This window comes from Desmodus rotundus, chromosome 1, assembly GCF_022682495.2.
Source record: "Desmodus rotundus isolate HL8 chromosome 1, HLdesRot8A.1, whole genome shotgun sequence".
Taxonomy (NCBI): Eukaryota; Metazoa; Chordata; class Mammalia; order Chiroptera; family Phyllostomidae; genus Desmodus; species Desmodus rotundus.
This window is the reverse complement of record NC_071387.1, coordinates 2,309,733-2,330,413: the sequence shown is the minus strand read 5'-3', so window position 1 is coordinate 2,330,413 and position 20,681 is coordinate 2,309,733. Positions and strand designations below refer to the sequence as shown.

At 63.3% G+C, this 20,681-nt stretch overlaps 1 protein-coding gene across 7 annotated transcripts in view; it reads right to left on the bottom strand.

The window, feature by feature from the left end:
* Window positions 1-20,681, bottom strand: part of CCDC187 (coiled-coil domain containing 187) — a 41,110-nt gene that overhangs the window by 8,652 nt on the left and 11,777 nt on the right. For 6 of the 7 annotated variants that reach the window (XR_008426243.2, XR_008426239.2, XM_045196912.3 and 3 more), the window contains 15 exons: window positions 19,379-20,439; window positions 19,050-19,144; window positions 17,210-17,790; window positions 16,685-16,772; window positions 12,621-12,733; window positions 9,574-9,650; window positions 9,096-9,209; window positions 7,892-8,013; window positions 7,679-7,770; window positions 4,523-4,608; window positions 3,777-3,904; window positions 2,787-2,874; window positions 1,751-1,897; window positions 951-1,114; window positions 475-638 (listed from right to left, as the gene is read on the bottom strand). Coding sequence is in view for 5 of the 7 variants with exons in the window: in XM_045196912.3 (XP_045052847.2) it covers window positions 475-638; window positions 951-1,114; window positions 1,751-1,897; window positions 2,787-2,874; window positions 3,777-3,904; window positions 4,523-4,608; window positions 7,679-7,770; window positions 7,892-8,013; window positions 9,096-9,209; window positions 9,574-9,650; window positions 12,621-12,733; window positions 16,685-16,772; window positions 17,210-17,790; window positions 19,050-19,144; window positions 19,379-20,439 (3,120 nt within the window). In the remaining 2 variants the exon portion in view is untranslated. The remainder of the gene's footprint in view (window positions 1-474; window positions 639-950; window positions 1,115-1,750; window positions 1,898-2,786; window positions 2,875-3,776; window positions 3,905-4,522; window positions 4,609-7,678; window positions 7,771-7,891; window positions 8,014-9,095; window positions 9,210-9,573; window positions 9,651-12,620; window positions 12,734-16,684; window positions 16,773-17,209; window positions 17,791-19,049; window positions 19,145-19,378; window positions 20,440-20,681) is intronic. The other variant, XM_053919360.1, reaches the window with a different exon arrangement.

Genomic DNA, 20,681 nt, shown 5'->3' with positions numbered 1-20,681 from the left:
ACTTATTTGTTTTTGGCTTGGGTGAGGACATAAAAACGTGGTTACCTACTCCTAAAAGTATCGCTGTGGGAGAGTCACTGATGTGAGTCCCAGAAAAACCTTTAGAAGAAGGCAGGGCAAGGGCAGGCCTTGACCATGGCAAAGTCACAGAGACCAGAGAGTGGGGGTAAAGTGGGGACAGCAGCGCCTCTGCCAAGAAGCCCCAGGGACTCATGTCTGTGCATTGTCGTCTTGCTACGCCTTCTTTCTACCCTGGACCTGGCAAGTATGGGCCACCGGCCTGAGGGGACTGGAGGTATTTGGCTCCAGACCAGTTTGGGGAACCCCTGCCCACAGGGGTGCTCCTATCACGGGTCACGACCATGACGGGTGCCACCAGGGGCCCTCTTTAGGCACAGTGCCCTGAGCCGAGAGCTGCTGCATCTGGTCAGAGTGACCACCTGCCTTCCGGCTGCCACTGCCCCAGCTGGTTACCTGGGCCCATATGGCTGCTGCTCTCCTCCAGCCCACCCTGGGCGTCAGGCCAGCCATCCGCTGTGGGTGCCTCCTGTCCCCAAGCTGGCCTCGGAGGCTGCAGGTGACCATCTGCAGCTGAAGTTGCCCCAGGGGACATCCCGTCCTGCTGCTCGGTGACAAGGCTGTAGAGCAGGGCAGAAGGGCAGTGACTGCCCACCCAGGCTGCGCCCTCCTGGGGTGTCCTGCCCCAGCCTCAACTCTCAACAAGTGGAACACGAGTCGCATCCAGGGGACAGCTGTGGTCAGTGGCCAAGTGGCCAGCACATGGGCAAAGAAAGGTCCTGGTTCCTCCCCACCCAGCAGCTCCAAGTAGGGCCCATGCCCACAAATGGGGCCACTGCCAGGGGCAGGTGACAAGGCATGGGGCACAGCGCTGGGGCATGGGGGAAGAGAGATGGTGAGCACCCGGGCCAGGGCCACCCGTGACCACTCACGGTGGGACTCGAGGGCTCTCAGGGCTTCTGAGGGGGCGGTGGATGGCGGGGCTGCCAGGCCTGTGTGGTGTCGGGGAGCATGATGCTCCCTGTTCAGGCCCCTCCAGCTGCTGGCTTGTCTCAGAGTCCCTGTCCCGGGCGGCTGGGACTTCGGGACTGGAGCTCTACGAGAAACGGCAGAGGGTGAGCCGGCACGGACACCCCTGGTACCTTCTCCTGTCTGGAAAGTGGACGGAGGGCAAGCTCCCACAAGCAGGCACCTGGCTGAAGTAGGTGGGCCTGACCCCACGGGAGCCCTGCACCTGGCGCTGGTGGTCTTCCCGCAGCACGCCTGCTGGCCCTCACCAGGTGCTCCACGGAATCAGCTCGCTCCCTCCTCAGCCACCGGGCAGGCCAGCAGGCAGCGCTCCCAACTCACAGGGGAAGCTCAGGCTGGAAGCAGCCACCCCACCTGCCCCCTGGATGGGGTGCTAGACCGAGGATGCCCCCTGCGAGGCGTCCCCAAAGAGGCTGGCCTCTCCAAGGAGCCCCAGCTCTGCTCTTCTTCCTGCCTTGGAGCCCCTCCCATTGCCACTGGGGGTCTGGCTCATCCTCCAGGGCCTGTCCAGGGCTGCCTTGCCCAGGAGACCTCCATGCCCCCTCCAGCAGGTGGCCACCCCATCTGCCCTCCATCTGTACCCCTCAGAGTCCCTTGCCCCCTGGAGTGTTTTTACAAGGGACTTGTACATTCCCATGAAGCAGCCTGGTGACAAGCGTCTCCTGGCCACCACCCGGCCTCCAGCCCAGGTGAGAGTGCCCACCTGAAGCAGCTGGGCCGTGGCCCAAAGCTCCTGCTGCAGGCGGGCCAAGGACCTCTGCACAGAGAGGATGTCCCGGTGGTGCTGCAGCAGCAGTGTCCTCTCGTAGTGCGAGAGCAGGTCGCTGTTCGGCAGGTACCGGGTCTCCCCCTGAGGCGGGCAGGGAGGGAATGTCAGCCATCAGCCCGCCCGGCTCAGAGGCTCACGTGGAAGGGAACCCACTGACGGATGGGGCACTGGGTGGGGCCTCCCTTTGCCCTTCTGGAAGCCCCTGTCCTTCTCGCCCTGCTCGGCCAGGAGACCCCGTGCACTGTGGCCGCCCTGGGGTGTGGCCACCAGGAGGCTCCAGCAGGAAGCAGGAGGGATGGTAAGGTGCTTGTTCTTGGGGCCTTCCCAAAGTGGGGCCGGGACAGGCTGGCTGCACCCGTGCCCTCCCCACGCAGCTCTGCCTCTGCAGCTTCTGAACTCGTCCCTTTGTTAAACTGTCCCCGTTGTCCTCTGTTCCCTGCTGCGTCTCTGACCTCACATCCCTTTGCAAAGCCACCTTGCCCACATTCAGGTCTCTGCACGCCCACCCTGGGAAGTGACAGCCCCAGGCCCCAGTGGTCAGGGGCCTTGGCCCCAGCCTCCACCCCGGCATCTCCACCTGCAACACAGGACTCCAGGTTTGGGTGGCGGTCCCCGCCGCTGGCCAGTTCCAGGCCCCCAGCCAGGGCTCGATCTCAGGTGGGCAAGCCCTTAGGCCTGTTCCCTGGGCCACCCTCACTGCTGTGTGATAACTAGACCCCCTCCCAGGCCCTCTTCATGGTTCACTGGTGGAGCCACCCCCCTACAGGGAGTGTCACTTGAATTTTTCTGTCTGGGTCTCCTCCTGTTGCCCCCCACCTCCCCTCTCCAGACAGGCCATCAAGGTCAGAGATGAGATGTCTGAGCAGCCCTGGGCGTGGGGAGGGCTCGGCACTCCGGAGATTCTGGTGCCGTGGCCATAGGACCACCCCAGGATTCACACCTGCCCCCGGCCCGGGCTGGCAGGCCTTACCTGCTCCCGCTCAAGGTCGCCCAGGGCCTGCCGCTGCTGCTCTGCCAAGGCCACCAGCGCAGCTACCTTCCCCTCGCTGCCCAGATACCTGAGGGTGGTGGCAAGATGAACAACCTCACGTCTGGCAAGTGGACGTGAGAAAGCAGACACAGCCAGCCTTGGCCAGCCAGGGGGACCTGGGACACCCCCTCCCACAGCAGGGCACCAGGAGGTGGTGGCCATGTGTGGGCAGATGTGGGGAGCCCTGGGGACTCCCTAGGCTCCCAGCCAAACCTGTCACTTTCCCCACCCCCTCACAACCCCTTTTGGGCCTGAGAGACAAAGGGAGGGCAGCACCTCCCACCCTAGAGCTCTAGCCCAGCTTGAGGGTCCCTTGGGGAAGGGGGCGGGGCATGGAAGAGAACCCCTGTAGCCTGGCATGCTGGTAAACTGCCGGCGAGGATCTTAGCTGGAATAACCCTTTTGGAGGCCAGTGTGGCAACGTCAGGAAGCTGAACAGAGGCCTTCCCACTGCCCCGGCAATGCCACCTCCAGCTCACTTGAAGGAAACTGTGCTGGACCAGCATTCCTAGGGGGAGGGTCCAGCTCCAGCGGCTGGTTGGGGAACTGGTTAGTCCTGCTGCGCTGGGCACCCTGTGTGTTGCGGCAGTTACGTCGGAACGCGGACAGGTGTTCCCGACTTTCCAGTGAACGCTCAGGTTGTAAACGGTCTGCCTGTCGTTTGAACAGTCAGACGCGTACTTCCCTCAGCAAGAGCTGACGAGGAGGACTGCAAACTGGCAGAGGTATTCTCGGAGGTAGTACTCTGGGTGGCTTTAATATTTACGTGTTTATTTTTGGCTACTTTACTGCCTTATCTTACTTTCTGCCAACACCCACGGCTAGTTGGATCAGCACAGATGGCTTCCCAAGGACTTCAGGGCCAGGGGCGGGGCGGGGCTAGAATCCCCGGGGCGGGGCGGGGGCGGGGCTCTTCAGGCCTGCACCCACCGTCTCTGATGCTCCAGCCAGGACAGCTCCAAGCACATCCTCTCCTCAAGCGCCCTCTTGCGCAGGCGCAGCAGCGCGGCCTGGTGCTGTGCGTGCAGCTCTTGCTCCCGGAGCCTCTGCTGTAACATCTGGAGTGTGACGCGACCTAGAGCTCCGGGCTTGGCACTCCGGGGCCCTGCCCGGCTCCACTGGGGCAGTGTAGACTGGCCAGGCCACGTCACCACTGCCTAGCTTCCAGGCTGCTCCCAGGCCCTGCCTCTCCCGATGGGAGTGGAGCGCCCAGCCCAGGGCAGGAGGCCAGCGGCTCTAGGAAGCCCTCCTGGACTGTGGGCCCCACTCATCCCTATGGCGTGCCCCCTCCCCGACTGTGAGCTCCTGAGGGCAGCGCCGGGTCTTCATCATCTTGGTCTCCATTCCACCCAGGCCCTTGTTTGTGCTCTAGAGGATTTGGGATAGGCCACCTGCTTTGCAATGTGCCACCTGGGTGGTGGGGGCCCGCCCTGCCCAAAGCAGCCTGTTGAACTGCCTGTTCTCACCTAACCTCCTCCCCTACCCCTGGGCAGCAGGAAGGGTGGGTGATGCCCATGGCAGGGAGAGCCGCCCCCAGTCGAGGACCCTCCGTGGAGAACCCCTGTGTGTAGCCTCTTAGAGAGACAGCTGAGGGAAGACTTGGGCCTCCTCTTGGCTTCCAGGGCCTCCCCTGGACCCCACTCCTATGCCCCCCCCCAGGGGATGTCTCCCTGTACCTGGTAGATGGGGCTGTCCCCAGGATAAAGCTTGGCCAGGAGCAACTGGGAGAGGGCTTGGTCTGGCCTCCCTTCCTCCGTGGGCTCTGAGGACAGAAAGCCGCAGTCGGGTCGCATAGGGCTCCAGGGCCTTTTCTGCAGGAGGGCCTAAGAAGTAGGGTGTCTGGGGCAATTTGAGGTCCCCACATACACACGGCTTCACACCAGCTCACGAGGCCGTGCCAAAAGGAAGCGACTGTCTCCTTTGCCCTGTTGTGAAGTTCTGGTGTATGAACCCACTGAGTGTGCAAAGGGCCAGACCCAAGGCAGAGAGGGCTCGCGGACGGCACAGTCCAGTTGCTTCACTTCCACCGAAGGGGAGACTGAGGCCCAGAGAGAGAGAATCCAGCAGCAAGCAGATGGGGTGACAGCAGAGCCCCGACCCCTGGCTTAGGCAGCTGCCTGGCCACTGGCCACGGTTGGCCGCCCTTTGGTGATGGAAACAGGCCCTTACACTTCTAAAAGGTCATGTGAGCGCCTGCGCTTCTGCCCAGAGAGCGTAAAGGGGAACAGATTCTAGACTGACTGTCCCGCTGAGAGGAGACGTAAAAACCCAGTAAACAAAAGAGCACGCGTGTGTGTGCAGACGCACGGATAAGTGTTCACGCACACGCATATGAACGAAGGGTTTTCCAGACACGTCAGGAGACACTGCACGCTGATCCCTGAGAGACAAAAAGCCAGTTAGGTGAGACCCTGCCCCCTGCCCCGGGTGGAGGGGTGGAGCTGAGAGTCTGGGGAGACCCAGGCAGCTGGAGCTCTGGGATGGAGACTCAGAGAGGAGAGAGCCGCACAGAGAGACCCTGGGGACCTGTGGGGAGTCCCCAGCGCCTGCAGCATCCAGCTGGTGGGTGAGTGCACATGGGGGAGCCCTGGCTCAGGGAAAGCGGCTTCCAGGAGGAGCGGCGGGTGGGGGTTGCTTGTGTCTGTCTCCACTGGCCAGGCCAGGCGGTGGAGCCTCATGATTTGGGGGTCTAAGGGCAGAGTGCACGGAGCCCAAAGAAACTGTCGTCAGCAGAACAGCACGAGCAGAAATGTCCACGGGGGTCCCTCAGGCCGAAGGACAATGGTGCCAGCGAGGAGACCGGCCCCCACACAGAGGAACGGAGAGCAGTGGGCACCAGGGAAGTGTGTGTGTGTGTGTATAAATGTGTGTGTGTATGCACACACGCACACACATATACACAGGGTCCGGTAGAAGGAACGCCTGCTTGAGTGTGGTTGGTAGGGTCATAATGTGGGTGCAATAATTTATAGTTCTAACTTGAACATTTCACCTCAAATGTTACATGGTGTGCTCGAGTGTGATATTGGTATGTTACAGAATGACAGGCTTATGATTTTGTCATAGAAGATTTTGTAATTAAAAAGGGGTGTTGTGTGTGGCGGCCCCTGTATCTGTACACATACATGCAGACGTGTGCATACGCATGTGCATATATGTATGCACACATGTACGCATTTTAAAAGACTGCTGAGTGTTTAAAATAACGTGTTGTGGCCTTTATAAAATATTTCAAGGAAAATGCATGAAGACAGTTGCAGGAAGTCCAGAGAAGGAGACACGGAAGTCTCCTGCTCCCCATGAGGAGATGGGGCGTCACCGCGGGGGGGTGGGGGGGATGTTACTAGAAACCCCCCAGCGGCCACTGAAATAGCAGGTGCTGCTCCTGAGGCAACGACGCAGACGACGCAGACGCAATGGAATCAGGAAAGAACACTCGTGGGCTCCCGAAGCGGGCAGAACGCAGCGAAGGAGGACACGAAGGAAACACAGAGGGAACAAGTAGCAACACGAGGCATTAAATGTGCACGTGTACGCCGCCAACCAAAAGGCGGGGGTTGCCAGACTGGATGAGAAAAAAACCGGGCGAGATCTGAGGATACGCCGCCCACAAGAACCGCGCTCGGGAGGCAACCGCACAGATGGGAGGGGCGTGCCGCGCAGACGCATGGTGCGGGGGTGGCGAAATCAGCATCAGACACAGCGGGCTGAGCACACAGCACATCGCAGGGCAAAAGGTCGTCCAGCGAGGACACAGGATAAAGGGGTCAGGCTGTCAGGAGCACATAATAATCCTGCACGTTCCCGAACGCCAAGTACGTGAAGCGTGAAGCGGAAACTGAGAGCAGAAACAGGCAGGGCGGCAGCGCGGTGGGGCTGGCCCAGTGCCCCTCCCTCGGTGATTGATGGGAAACCCAGGGGGACAGAGTGGACTTGAACACACGCTGCCCAGCAGCAGCAGAGGACTCTGCTTTCAAGAGCACGTGGGGCCTCTGCCCAGACAGACCAGATTCTGGGGAAGACCCCAGTCTCATTCTACTCAGGGCGAGACAAGGGCTTCAGGACCACGATGAAAGTCAACTCAAACCTGCCAACAGGAGCGGAGCAGAGCCTCAGGGCAGAGTGGGGTTGGGCTGGGTGCTCTCACACCCCTCCAGCTCCACGGGGGCTGGGGCTCGTGGCCGCTTGCCCTGCGTCCCTGACGTCCCTGATGCCTGCAGCAAGGGACCCTCACCTGCCAGCCCCCAGCACAGTGTGGGGGCAGGCTGCATATTTACTGCCAGCACACGAGAGAGGGCTCAGGGAAATCCCTCAAAGGAACAGAGGAGGGCACATTGGTGAGCCTGGAAAACATGGTGCTTCCTGCTCCCAGAGGGGCTGCAACCAGGACTCTGGGGAGGTGGTGAGGGCCACCTCGGAGGTCCGCCAGGAGCGGGGCAGGTAGAGCTGAGGCTCTGTCCGTCCCAGAGCAGGGGGGACAGGGCTAGACGGCCACGGCCCCACTGTTGGGGTCTCTCACCCAGCGTCTACCGTAAACTTTCCTGCTGTACCCAGGCTCACTGTCCCCAGGTGCGTGGGTGGCGATGGTGCCCCGGCTCCGAGGATGCCCGGCTTGCCCTAGGAGCAGGCGCAGTGCTCCCCAGTGGTCACTCACAGTTCTGGCATTAGACAGACTTAGTTCCAAATCCCGGTGGCCCCTCACTGTGTGGCCTCAGGGATATCACTCCGTCTCTCTGGGCCTCTCTGCTGTGTGCCTAACTCAGTGCCCACTCCAGGTCCATGCAGGGAATGCACTCTACCTGCAGTGTGGCTGGCCTTGAGGACCGTCTCACCTGCAGAGGCTGACTGGCCGGCCTGCCTCCCCCATCCGTCCTCAGAGCCCCGGGCGGGCGCGGCAGCATCTCTGCCCAGGCGAGGCTGCGACCTGCCAGGCGAGAAAGCGCTGGGGACCCAGCTGCGGCAGCACCAGCACCCTTGCCTCTCTGAGACTCCCTGCCCCGGTTCCCACGTCAGGCAGGTGCCCGGGTCCCCAGCCTTGGACACACCTCGATGCGGCTGTCAGAGTGCTCCGAGAGGCCTTCGGACCCAGGTCCCCACACGCCTGCAGCCCCTCCAGCTCTGAAGCTGCTCCCGGCCTGGCCTGGGTCGCACGGCTCCCCATCAGCCTCTGCGAGGAAAGGCGTGCATGTGGAGGGCGGACAGGCAGCCTCGCAGCCGGTGGGCTGGCCGGGTGCCAGGAAGGAGCGAGCCCAGGCATGTCTCCCACCACGGGAGCCCCCACAGGGGGCGGCTCCTTCCCTGCCCCCAGGGGAAGGGGAGCGGTGAGGGAAGGGGAACTCTGTGTCCAGCTGACACAGAGTCTGGCCAGGGCCGGAGCCGCCCCTGTGTGGCCGAGTGAAGTTACCTGAGGAACGGCAGTCACCCAGCAGGTGCCACGCTGGCGGCGGGAAGAGGGGGAGAGAGGAAGGGAAACTCGGCCAGGTGTGTCTGCCTGTGCTGTGTGAGTCTGGGGCACCTGCCAACACATGTGCACACACACTCACATGTGCCTACATGCTCCTTGGGTTGGCTTACTCCCTGGGACCGCCCCCTAAGTGTGCTCTGCGACAACATCCCACCGACAGTCCCCAGACCAAAGACCCAGAGGAGAGTCACTTCCAAGAAGGCTTGTCCTGTCCGACCAGATCAGAGATATCAGCCCTGCCGGCCTCAGCTGGGTGCCCTGTACACCACCCCTGCCAGCCCGCGCCACCCATCTGGAGGGCTAAAGGGTGGGGGCCCAGAGGTTCGGGTCTCTTCCCTTCCCTTCCCTTCCCTCCCTGGGCAGACCTGTCCGGGTGTGAGCGTCCAGCACACCTTGGCTGGGAGCTCCAACAGAGAGCCCTTGGCTCAGTGGCCAACAAGCCCAGGACGTGGGCGAGTGGGAGGCTCAGGCGGTCGCCCCAGCCTGGAGCCCCCAGGACACTAGCAGGAAAACCCTCCTGTCTCTGCTGTGACCGGAGCGTGCACGCATCGCCTACGGAGAGGCTGCAGCAGGTAGCCGGCTCCTCTCTGGGGCGCGGGTGGGGCCCACATTTCAGGAAGCAGCAACCTCCCCACCTTACCCTCCCACAGAGGCAGGCGGCCCCCACTCAGTGAGGGAGCTGCATCTGCCTTACGAGGGCCACAGGCTCAGAGGAGCAGGTTGGCGTGATGCCCTGGGCAGGGTAGGGGGGGTATTGAGGGAGGGGTAGGGGCACAGCCAGGTACCTCCAGCCGGTGTTTGAAGAGCAGCTCATCCAGGGCCCTCCGGGTCTCCCAGACCTCCAGCTGTGCCCGCTGCCGCAGAAGGGCCAGCGCCTGCTCCTGAGTCTGCTGGTCCCGCTGCAGGGAGGACACAAGCCTCAGGATTCTCCCACCTGAGCCTGCTGCCTCCCACAGCCTAGAGGGCAGGTTGGGCCACCCCTGAGAACAGGAGGTGTCCCCCCAAAGCCCTGTTCTCTTAGTGGGGCCCCTCCCTCCAGCCCCCATGTGTCCTGGGTATCTTGGTCTAGTCTGACTGTTGTGTCCTTCCCCCTTGCCCAGCCTCCCAGCCTCCCCCTGAACGGCTGCAGCTGGAGACTTCAGTTGCTGCTCCGGGGCCTCTTCTGCTTCAAGGGGACAAAGGCTGCTCCCAGCTCTCCCCAAACAGAAGAGACCGAAAGGGCACATGGCTGTCATCTGTCTGACAGAAGGGGGTGGAACGCACCTCCAGTGACTGGAGAAAGCTCAGGGTCTTCTGCTGGATGTCGGTGAAGTGCCTGGCACGGGGCTGGCCGGGCTGACCTGTGGAAACCGCAGAGGCAGGAGCCGCTGAGCACCTGGGCGTCCTCGGTGTCCCCGCTCAGCCTCAGCGCTCCTGACCTGCAGGGAAGCAGTCCCCCACCCCACCAGACCCCTTCCCCACAGGTCCAGGGAGGACAGGAGGAGCCAAAGCCCATGAGGAGGAGACAGACGCTGCTGCATTGCCTCAATCTGCCCCTCAGCAACGACCCAGGTCTGCAGGGGTGACAGGCACTTTGTCACCAGAGAGATCTCCCTTGTCATGTGTTCACCGGGTGACCTGGAACAAATCATTGGCCCATCAGAGCCCCATGGGGAAACGCGGGCTCCCGCCTGCCGGGAGTGAGGTGATTGCAGGTACACTCAGCCGCGGTGGCTGTCATCGTCCACTGCTGGGGTGCCCGGCGGGGGCGCGCGCTAACACAGAGGCGCAGGCCCCGCGGTCTCCGGGCTGTGGCTTCTTCCAGAGTATGAGCGTGAACACCTCAGCCTCCCTGGGATGAGCAAGTCCCCAAGGGTGGGGGGTGGAGCTGCCCTTTCCCTCGGTGACCTCTGAGGGCTCCGCTAAGGCCCGGCAAGCCATGGGTGCTCCCCAGCCCTGTGAATCTGCCTCTGTGGGGGATCCACGGTTGAGGGGGCAGCCAGCCTGCCTCTCCCTTACCCCCGCTGCCATCTTCTTGGCCCGGGCCCCAGTGGGAGCTGGCAGAGGCAGGCATGGCATGGTTGGCCCCCTCCTGGGGCTCAGGGCCCTGGCCTGAGGACGGGATGCCCTCCTGGTGACTCTCCAATGGCTCCCCAGTCACCACAGCAAGCGTGCAGGGAGAGGGATGTCTCTCCACTGTACTGTCCTCTCCCCAGGGCAGAATGGCTCGGCTTCCCCTGGGGAGCGCGGTCACAGAGCAGGGGACCGGAGCCGGCCCTTCCTGGGCTGTTTCCACCGCAGCTGAGAAACTCAGAGGCGCCCAGCTAGGCTGAGCGGTGGGGGCTCGGGCCGCCTGCCAAGCACTGAGCCTTTGGGGCAATGCTCGGGGCGCCCCTCTTACTCCCACGAGCTGGCCTCCATGGGAACGAAGACACTTTCAGGAATGGTTGGAAGTGTCTATTCTGAGCTGAAGTTACCCTAAAGTGGGAAAAATCCTCTCCTGCTTCTGTTTGGTGTCCTTGAGAGAGGCTGAGCTGGAGAAGGTGCCGGGTCCCTCCCTGAGCCCTCTGGCCTAAGCTCCTGCCGGCCCTCCTCCAGGACCTGGAGCTGGTCACTCCTGGCCCCACCAGCACCCCTGACAGGTCACCAGGGAGACATGGGCTGTGTGCCCCTGAGCTGCAACCCAGGAGTGAGCAAGCTGTCCCTGCTAGCGGCACAGCCCTAGACAGCCAGCCAAGCAGCTGGCAGCCCCCAGAGACTTTGAGTCACCCCACTGAGCAGAGGGTGTCCCCAAGTCCTCTGGAGACAGCTGGGGAGGAGCCCCAAGAACTTAGCACCACACACCACCCCAAAGTGCCCGGTAGCCAAGGAGTCAATGAGAGGTTTTGATAAATGTCGTTATCACTAATAACAGTGATGATGATGGTGACGAGGGATGCACTCCGTCACCCCCGTCCCGGCTCCAAGCGACACCGGGTCTGGGAGCCAGAGCCTCGCTGTCCCACGTGGCAGCGGCAGGCACCGCCGTTTCCACTCAAATGCAAAGGAAATAAAACGCCAAGTTCCACTCTTCCGTCACTCGGGCCACGTTTCAATGGCTAGAGAGCCACATGTAGCTGGTGGCTGCCATGTAGGATAACCCACGGTTTAGAACATTTCCCTCATTCCAGAAGGTTCTGTGGGACAGCGCTGAGTCCACTTGTAGAAGCTGGAGTGGCCGACTCAGAGCGGAGTTGAATCCCACTCAGTGGTGGGAGACAGTGCCTCTCTGGGCATCGGGCTCCTGCTCTGAGAACCGGCAAGGGGACGGGACCGACCCCTGAGGCAGGGCAAGGCCGATGGGAGCCTGCAGGCCACACGCGGAGTCTGCCCAGGGGTGCTCAGCGTTCAGGAGTTCGTTCATCCTTCTGCAAGTACCCCCACTGGCACCCCACCCGTGGCAGGCACTGTCCAGGGGCTGGGGCTGAGATGATGGCCAGGCCCTCAAGTTTTCTCGGCCCACGGAGACCGATGCACACACAGGAGATCGTTGCCCACAGAGCAGGCAGCGACCCGATCAATGGCAGTGCCTGGCCCAGCCCGATGTTATCCGGGAGGCTTCCTGGAGGAGGTGTCTGACGTGAGCCCAGCAAAGGCCCGCTGGGTTCTGTTCGCTGCTTGGTTTCTGAGGCCCTGCCGTCAGCCGCTCCAGGCAGGAACAACTCAGGTCGCACATGGCTCTTGGGGGCTGCCTGTGGCCCGAGGACAGATCCTGTCCGAGAACCCCCATTCGCACACAGAGACAGGTGTAAGGACAGCCCTGCCCGTGACTGTGAAAGGGCAGCCGGGGGCCCAGTCCCTTCACAGGAGGACTGAGCCCATTGCCAACTGGGAGAGGCGGCTGGAGGGAGAGCCAGGGCCGGCAGCTGATTCTTCTTTGCCCACAGTTCAGGCGCCTCGTCCTTCCAAACGGCAACTGACAGCTTTCCCTTTGGGGTGTGGGGAGGGCGCCCTCCTCTGCCCCCGCTCTGGTCTCACACCCCTCACCAGGCAGCGCTGCCCGCCCCTACCATGCAAGGGCAGGGAGGACGGGCGGCTAGGCAGCCCTTGGGCTGCGTGTCCCTCGCAGCAAATATGACAACAGAGACGTGACAAGGGCACAGAGAGGCAGCCAGGCCCTGAAAGCCTCCAAAACACTTTAATACTGAAACGTGGGTGCTCTCCACTGAGCACAGGGTCTCTCTACACCCACAGCACCTCGCCGGAGCGCCAGGCAGCGGAGGGGGTCCCCGTCTGATGCCCCCGGTGACCCAACCAGCCAGCCCAGGGCCTGTCCGCAGGCTCGCCCTTACCGCAGCTCCGCATGGTCCAGGGCGTGACCGAGCCTGCCCCTCTGGCCAACGGGGGGTCCTCCAGCCACAGGGAGCTGCAGGTGGGGTCCGCTGGTGCTGGTGCCCTGAGTGAGCTGGGGACACAGACACATGCGTGAGCAGGAAGGGGCGGGTGGTGGGGGTCCGGGCCCCCGCGGCCCGAAGGGCCCTCTGACTCTGACAGTGTCCAGGCCGGGACCCAAGGGCAAAGGCCTGTGAGGGAAGGGCCTGCTCCCAGAGGACCAGGAGGGTAGCATGCAGGTGGGGCCTGCAGAGGCTGATGCCCACAGGGTCCCCAGCTTGGTGGGGCCTCATCTGAGAGGCAGTGACTCAGGGCTCTGCACGCAGACCCGGGGAACAGCAGCCCCACGGGAGGACAGGCCACTGAGGGGTAGCTTCCGCAGTCACTGTGGGCATGGGGGCCAGGGTCAGGGTGCCCTTTGCCACAAGGACAATCTGCCCTGGGCCCCGGGCTCGTGTGCCATAGTGCACAGCCTGGCCTTCCTGGCACATGGCAACCCGGGGCCCATGTGAGTGACCTGTGGCCATGGAGACGGGGCTGGGACTTGGCTCTCCTCCAGTAGCCACTGGGGCCCAGAGGCCACAGATGTGTGTCGGGCACCTGCCGTGTGCCAGCTGCTGTTCAGGAAGGCGGTGGCTGGGCCCAGCCCCTCCCCTACAGCTCACGGATTCGCAGGGGAGGTGACGTGGAAGTGTGTTCTGGAAAGAGCGAGCAGCCCTGGGGCTGAGAAAGGCAGATGCTCGGGAGGCAATGGACGGATGACCTGGAGGCGCCGGGGTGGGGGCAGCCCCCGCTCTTGGGGGGCAGGGCCTCACATGAAGGGGGAGGCAGGATGGGACCCTGCAGGGTCCTCTCCAGGCTCCCTCTCGCTTCCTCCTCCCGATCCTGGACTCAGGATGCCAGCCTCACCGAGAGGAGCAGTAGGTGGCAGGAAGGAGCCATTTCTGCCAAGGCTTGGTTAAAGGGAAGCCACTGATGGCCACCAACCGATGAGCCGGTGTCACCCTCAACTGTCTAGAGCAGGGCCAGCAAGCACTGCCCATACAGGGCCACACGGTCCCCAGCTCTGTAGAAAGGACCCGAGCCTGCCCTTGTAGCTCGAGAGCGTCCCTCTCGTTATGGAAAGTGAGTGTGGCCCTGAGCCAAGAAAACTTCATGTGCAAAGACAGGCACTGGGCTGTGGGGGCTGTGGCTGGCTGACCCCCGGTGGACCTCAGGCTTCAGTGTGCACCTGCGTGGCCCGGAGGGCTTGCGCAGGCGGCGATCGCTGCCATCCCAGGGTCTCGGGCTCAGGAGGGCCCCTGGGCTGGGGACTGTGTTTCCAACCGGTTCCTGGGGAACCGTGGAGAGCTGGTGGCGGACGAAAGGGTGGGTGGACTGGGAAACCCGTGAGCTCCTGAGTCCAGGCCCTGCTCGGAATCCTGGCTTGCCCTTCCACGAGCCATGTGACCTGGGCAAAGTCCCTCCTCTCCGAGTCTCAGTTTCCCATCTGTAGAGGGGGTGAGAATGCCTCTCCCAGACACGCAGGGGCCTGTGGGTCCTGGGCACCCCCTCCTTCCAGAGATGCCAGGTGCACGGGCATCTGGGGGCCCAACCTGGCGTCCTCAGCATGTGACGCTGGTGACAGGCTGCCTCCGCCCCCCACCGAGCTCCTCGGTCCTCCAGGAAGGGAAAGGCAGGGTAAGAGAGGTCGCCGTCCCTCTCTGACTCAGAAATTGGGCTCCGAGCAGAGCTGTGCCTTTCACCCCTAGATCTGGGCCACGGGAGAGGTGACCAGGGGTGTGGCCACAAAGCGGCAGTGCTGTGGAGCCGTGAGTGGTGACTGCTGATTGACAAGGGGCAGCCTGGGCACCTTTCCTGGCCGCCCAAGGGGCCGGCAAACCTCTGGGCTCTGATCCCCACGCTCTAGGGCGCTGGGTCATCAGGCTGCCTCGTGAATGACCTCTGCCTCTGCCTGGGGGACTTGGTCAGGGCTTTGGGAGAGGGGGACAAGGTGCCCAGGGCAGGGGTTGGGGGGCACTGGAGGCCTCAAGCCTCCCACCTAGGCTCTGTGCCCTTCTGCAACTGGGCCCGCAGGGCCTTGCTGGCCGTCCAGCAGCAGGATGAGAAGATGTAAGGTGTCCACGAACCTCTCTGGGTCCTCCCCACCCCCACCCCTCCTGGAGGACTAGAGGGGAGGTCGGTGTGGGAGCTGCCAAAGTGGAGACATGCAGCCCAATGCTGCCCCCTACTGGTGGTAACAATCCAATTCTCCAACTGGACAGAGGCTGGGCCTGGGTAGGTGGGGAAGGGAGTAAGTCTCGCCCCAAAGGACCAAATGCCAAACCCCCCACTGGCGAGGTCAAGAGAGCTTCAGGAAGGCAGGGTGGCTGGGAATTCCTGGGAGTGCCAGGCAGAGGAGGTGCGTGGGCACCGCTCCCATTTCCTAGGGAAGACTCTGAGGCTGGCAGGGGGCATGTGACTTTGCTCAGACCTGGGATCTGCACTGACAACCACCCCCACCCCCACCCCGGCCCGCTGGGGCAGCCCAATGTGGAAGGGGTGTCCACAGAGACATACCTGCCCCATCTGTACTCCTCGCTCCGCGCTGCCCCAGCCGTGCCCCCCCCTCCCTTGCATCTCTCTGTTAATACACTCCACACTCTCTGAGGCCCCCCAACGCCGGGGGCAAAGCCAGGACAGGCCTGAGGAGTGGGTGGTGAGGAGCCCCCTGCATAGGTCCCTGGTGGTCCTGGCGGGCTCCGGCTGATACTGACAACAGGCAAGGCCAGCCACCCGCCCCGCCCCCCCCCCCCCCCCCCCCCCCGGCCTGTCCCCTCTGGAGCTCCTGTTACGTTGAGCTCTCACCTGTCAAGCCTGGGGTCCCAGAGGACACGTGGCCACACAAGGGGAAGGGGCTGATTGAGGCTGGGCTGGGGACCACTGCCCTGGGGCACTTCAGTCTCAAAACAGAGAGGTGAGAGGGGCAGGAGCTGGTTGGAGAAGCTGCAGGGCCATGTGGTGTGCCAGGGAGGACTGGGTGGGACAGGGGACTGGGAGAGTGCCACTGGTCACTGAGGAAGGTGGTGGGGGGCCCACCAGGAGACGCTGGGTAGGCAGTGGGCTGAAGAAATAGTTCTTGGGGCTGCAAGGGGAGCCCTTGAGGAGCAGACCATATGTGTGCAGGAACCCCAGAGGGCCAGAGACCACAGCTGCCCAGGGTAGGTCCTGTGTCAGCCAGGCGGCAGCTGTCCTGCAAAGGCCCCCTGGACAAAAGCTGTGCAGGGGCTGGGCTGGCAGGAAGGACGCCCCTCCTGAGGGGCAGTCAGCCGAGACACAGGGCCCTAGCAGGGACGCTGGCTATGGGGGAAGTGAGCTGGAGGACTGGGGACAGGAAAAGACGGCAAAGGGCCACTGCAGGAGGATGGTCCAGGCTGTCAGGGTCTGGGGTGAGTGTGGGGATAGCAGAAGGTCCCCAAAGCCAGGCCCAGGCTGGTCATCTGTCTGCAACTGGGCCCAGTGACCCCTGGGAAGGGACCTGTATAAAGTGGCCCCCAGAGAAGGCCACCGCCAGCACTGGGGATGGAAGCCCCGAGAAGGTGCGAGGGTCTGTGGCCAGGTGGTCCTGAGAACTTAGAAATAGACGTGGAACCTGGATGAAGTACACCTGCGTCAGGGTCCCCTGGACATACTCAGTTTGCCAGTCACACCAATGACACAGGAAAGTGCCGCCGACCATGTCCCCTGGGGCCTGGAACCAAGGCGGGGAGCATGGGGAGAGGCGTACAACCTGGGACCTGCTCACGCATCAGCCAGGCGTCGGGTCGGGCCCGCGGCACACAGCCCTGCCTCAGAAGTGTCAGAGCCACCTCCTGGCCAGCGTCCCAGCAGCGCAAATGGGCCAGGAGCCGGGTCACCCCGCTGCAGGCCTGGCTGCACCCTGCCAGACTCCTGGCCTCCGGCAGCAGGGGCCCTGCCCTGGGGGCACAAGAGGCAGCTCCTGGCTCACGCCTTGGGCGGACATGCAGGGGGCTCACAGGCTTACCTCCCTGCCGAGGGGCGGAGGGCCTGGAAGGAAGCCGTGTTTCTCGCCAGCCTCTTGTCCAGCTCCGAACATCTGTCTTCCATGAAACCTTCAGAGAGATGGGCACCAGGACTGCGCTTGCCAGGTGTGGGCACAAGGGCAGGGGCTGCCGGTGGGTGGGGCAGGAGGGAGGGCACCAATCCCACAGCAGGAGGGTCCCCGCAGCCTCACTGTCCCCAGTGCCTCATCCTCTTTCCAACAGTCTCTGTGAGGCAGGGCAGGGGAGTGACAGGCCCATTAAGCCTCAGGACCGGGCCTCACCCCTCCTCCAGCCAGAGCCAGTGGCAACAGCTGCCGCTGATGGGAAATTGAGTACATGCCGTTCCCGGGGCCACGACTGTCACCTATGTCACCTCCTCAGTGACAACTACTGTGATATTGTCATTGTATCCCCCTTTGGGGAGAAGATACTGAGAGACGGAGAAAGTGGGGCTCCCTTGACTGCCAACCGGGCCGGTGGACACTGTGGCCTGGTGCCCGCCCTACCTTGGGGTTTGCTGGCCGGGTGGCCTGTGGGGCTCACGGCCCGCCGCTGCTCCCAGCCAGGGCTCCACAGCAGCGCCTCGCCGTCCAGGAAGCTGGCAGGAGAGAGCATCGGCCTCACCGGCACATCCAAGGGGGCTCCTCTGCCCCTGTTGGGCACCAAGGCTCTGGGGCAGACTGGTGTGGAAGGCGTGGAGGCTGCAGGCACAGTGCTGGGACACGAGGGTGGCAGGTCTGAGACCATGCCCCCTGGAGCTTCCGCTGCCTCGGACCCAAGCAGCTTGGCTGTCAGAATGTCGATCCGCTGCTTCAGGATGTTGGCCATGGTCTCCAAGGCCTGCAGCCGGGCCCGCTTGTACCGGAAGTGCAGGGGGCCTGGCGTGCCGAGGCGGTCAGCCTCCTTGGGGTCCAGGTAGATGCACAGACCTGGACATGGGTGCTGGGTGATCAGGTCCTGGAGCTCTGGGGGGCCCAGGGAGGGGCTGGCAGACCTCAGCAGGGGCATGCCCTCCCAGCCTTCCTGGGGGCCTGCTGTCTGCAGGGGCTCAGCACCATCCAAGGCTCTGTTCAGACACAGGCAGAAGCTGTGGGGACAGCAGGTGCAGAGGTCAGGCTTAGAGCTACTAGGTGTGTGTGAAACACACGTGTGCAGGGGTGAGCATGGCGGCACTCCTGTGACAGACCCAGGGCGTGTTCACAGTGTGCGTGCATCAAGGTATGTCCACACGGCCGCACACAGCTGTTAGAGCTGGGACAGCCGGTGGGGGTTCCTCGGATGTGGCACCAAAAGCACAGGCCACACAAGACACAGGCACATCGGCGGCCTGCCTCCAAGCTTCAAACTTCCATGCACAGAGGCCGCAGTCAACAGAGCGAAAAGGCCACCTCTGGGAGGGGAGAAAACTTAGAACATATCTGTCCTTGGGGTTAAAATCCAGACTATATAAAGAACAACTCAACAAGAAAACCAAATAACTCAATCCCAAGCCAGGTGAAACTGTGGCCGATTCCTCCTCCAAAGACACGGAAGCAGCTGAGGAGCACGTGGCAAGCCACTCCCGTCACTGTCACCAGGGAAACACAAGTGACAGCCGGGTGAGATCCCAGCTCACGGCCATCGGGCCGCCGCCGCCGCTGTGAACATGGGGAAGTGTGGGTGAGGACTCGAAGACGTCAGAACCGCCGGGAGACAGGGCTGCCACCGTGGAGAGCAGCAGGGTGACTCCCCCAAAAGTGAGCGCAGGAAGACACGCGACCCCGCAGTCCCACTTCCGGGCATCCCACAGTGAACGGAAAACAAGGTGTCGAGAGCTACCGCACAGCCACATTCGCAGCGGAGTCATCTGCAGCAGCCAAAGGCGGGCGCAGCGCCAGCGCCTGAGGGCAGAGGGAGGGGGAACCAAACGTGGTCCCTCCACACAGCGAAATGTCTCTCAGCCCTAAGAAGGAACAGAGTCCCGACACCCGGAACAACGCAGATGAACCAGAAAACGTGCTCAGCGAGATGAGCCAGGCCCGGAGGTCACAGGCTGTAGGGTCCCACTTGTGAACTGTCCAGAGCTGCCGAAGCCAGGGAGGCAGGAAGCGCCTGGGGTGGCCAGGGGTGGAACAGGGAAGGGCTGCCCACGGCCCGGGAGAAACATTTTGGGACTACACAGGGGTCCAGGCTGCACAATGAAGGTGCTCGATGCCACTGACTCTGTCCCTTGTCGTGGTGAACGTTATGTGGTGTGACTCTCAGCTCCAGGAAATCACTTCCTGGGCCGTAACACAGGGGCCCAGGAAGCCAACCCACCCCAAAGAGCCCTGCCCAGGAAGGGCAGCCCCGCACCTGCACACCCACCTGCCCGGGGCCTCCTGGTCCCCCAGCACCATGCCCGAAGTCACCTTGCTCCACTGCAGCACGGGCGACCCCAGGCTCCCAGGCGCCTCTGGGTCCTAGAACAGAGGGGAACACAGTCAGAGCCGTAACTGGGCCGGAAGACCGGACACACTCTTGGCCTCAGAGCTGGTTCTGGCCTCCACGGGGGCTCCTCTTTAGGGGCTGGTAGGGAGGCAACGGGGTCCCTCTGGAGGCCCGTCATACCCAGGGACGTAGACAGGCGTCTGGGGACTCCAGAGAGTGAGGCCGTGGCAGAGCTGGCCAACACCCTGGCTGTCCCCGGTGCGTACCCTGGACTGTGCGGAGTGTGGGACAAAGGTCACGATGCTGGGGGTGGTCTGGGAGACCACGGGGACGGCCTTGCTGGGGCCGGCCTTGCCCAGGATGGCCTCCCTCTGTTTTCTGTAGATGTCCTGCAGCCTCTGGTTCCTCAGCTCCAGCGCCTGCACGGCCGCGGCCTTCTCTTCCAGGGCCTGCTGCCGCCGCGCCAACGCCTTCTGACGCATGAACTCCCGCAAGGACTCGGGGCTATAGGGGCGGCCCAGGAGCCCCCGGGTCTTTGGGCAGGGCAGCAGCGGCTGCACCTCAGTGTCCTTCCCAGGTGCCATCTGAAGGGTGCTCTGGGTGGGCCTGAGCCAGGCGTTCTTCACTCCCGAGGGAGGCAGGAGGGAACATCTGCCCTTGCATGGGCTGCCAGCCCACTTGGTGAGGGAGGTGCTCCAGGGCCTCTGGACAGGAGGGCTTGGCCTTTCCAGAGGGTTCCACAGTCCTTGGGCGGGGACCTCCCAGCCTTTGCAAGTGGCCCAGGTTCTCTGCCCAGCTGAGGCGCTCCAGGGCCGCCCAGGGAAGTAGCTCAGCCTTTCGCAGGGACTCCCAGGCCTCTGGAAAGCCAGGTCCCGTCCTTGGGCCAACCAGGTCCTCTGTGGATAGGACTCCTGCTGGGCCAAGGTTCTCCAGTGCTGCCCAGTGGGGATGCTCCCAGCTCTCTCTGAAGAGGAGTGCATCCCCTTTGTGGGGACCCAGGGACTCTTGGAGAAGGAGCCCCGCAGTTCAGGGGCCCTGTAGGGGCACCGGGGCCTCCCCCCTACCGACTCCTGCGGCCACCATGGGGATGGCCGCTGCTCATGCCCTCGCCGGAACTGATGGTCTCGGGCCAGCTCCAGCCCTGCCTGGATTTGCTGGCGCAGGTCTTGAAGGATGTCCAGAGCCGACTGGATGGTTACGGCTTGGTCGCAGGGGGCCCGGAGGGGCATGCTGGAAGGCTCCTGCGGGTCACTGCGCATAGCGGCTGGACTGGGCGTCCAGGGGTGGACAGGGTGGCTCTTAGCAGCTCCTACCTTCTCGGTGTCCCCTGCAAAGACAGGCAGTCACAGAGGGAGCAGAGCCGGCCACCCACCCAGAGGCCCCCTGGCCCTGTGCCCCATGGAGCCCCTCTTGGCCTCCGCATTCATCAGAAGCCCCCGGGGGCAGGTGCCCCATTGGGGTGACTCAAGGCTATGTGTGGGCACCTGGTGAAAACTGAGCGCAGGCTGGATTTTGGGGTCTGTTGGAGGAGCCCCTTCTTCCTTGAGTCTAGAAGCCTGGCTGGCCATG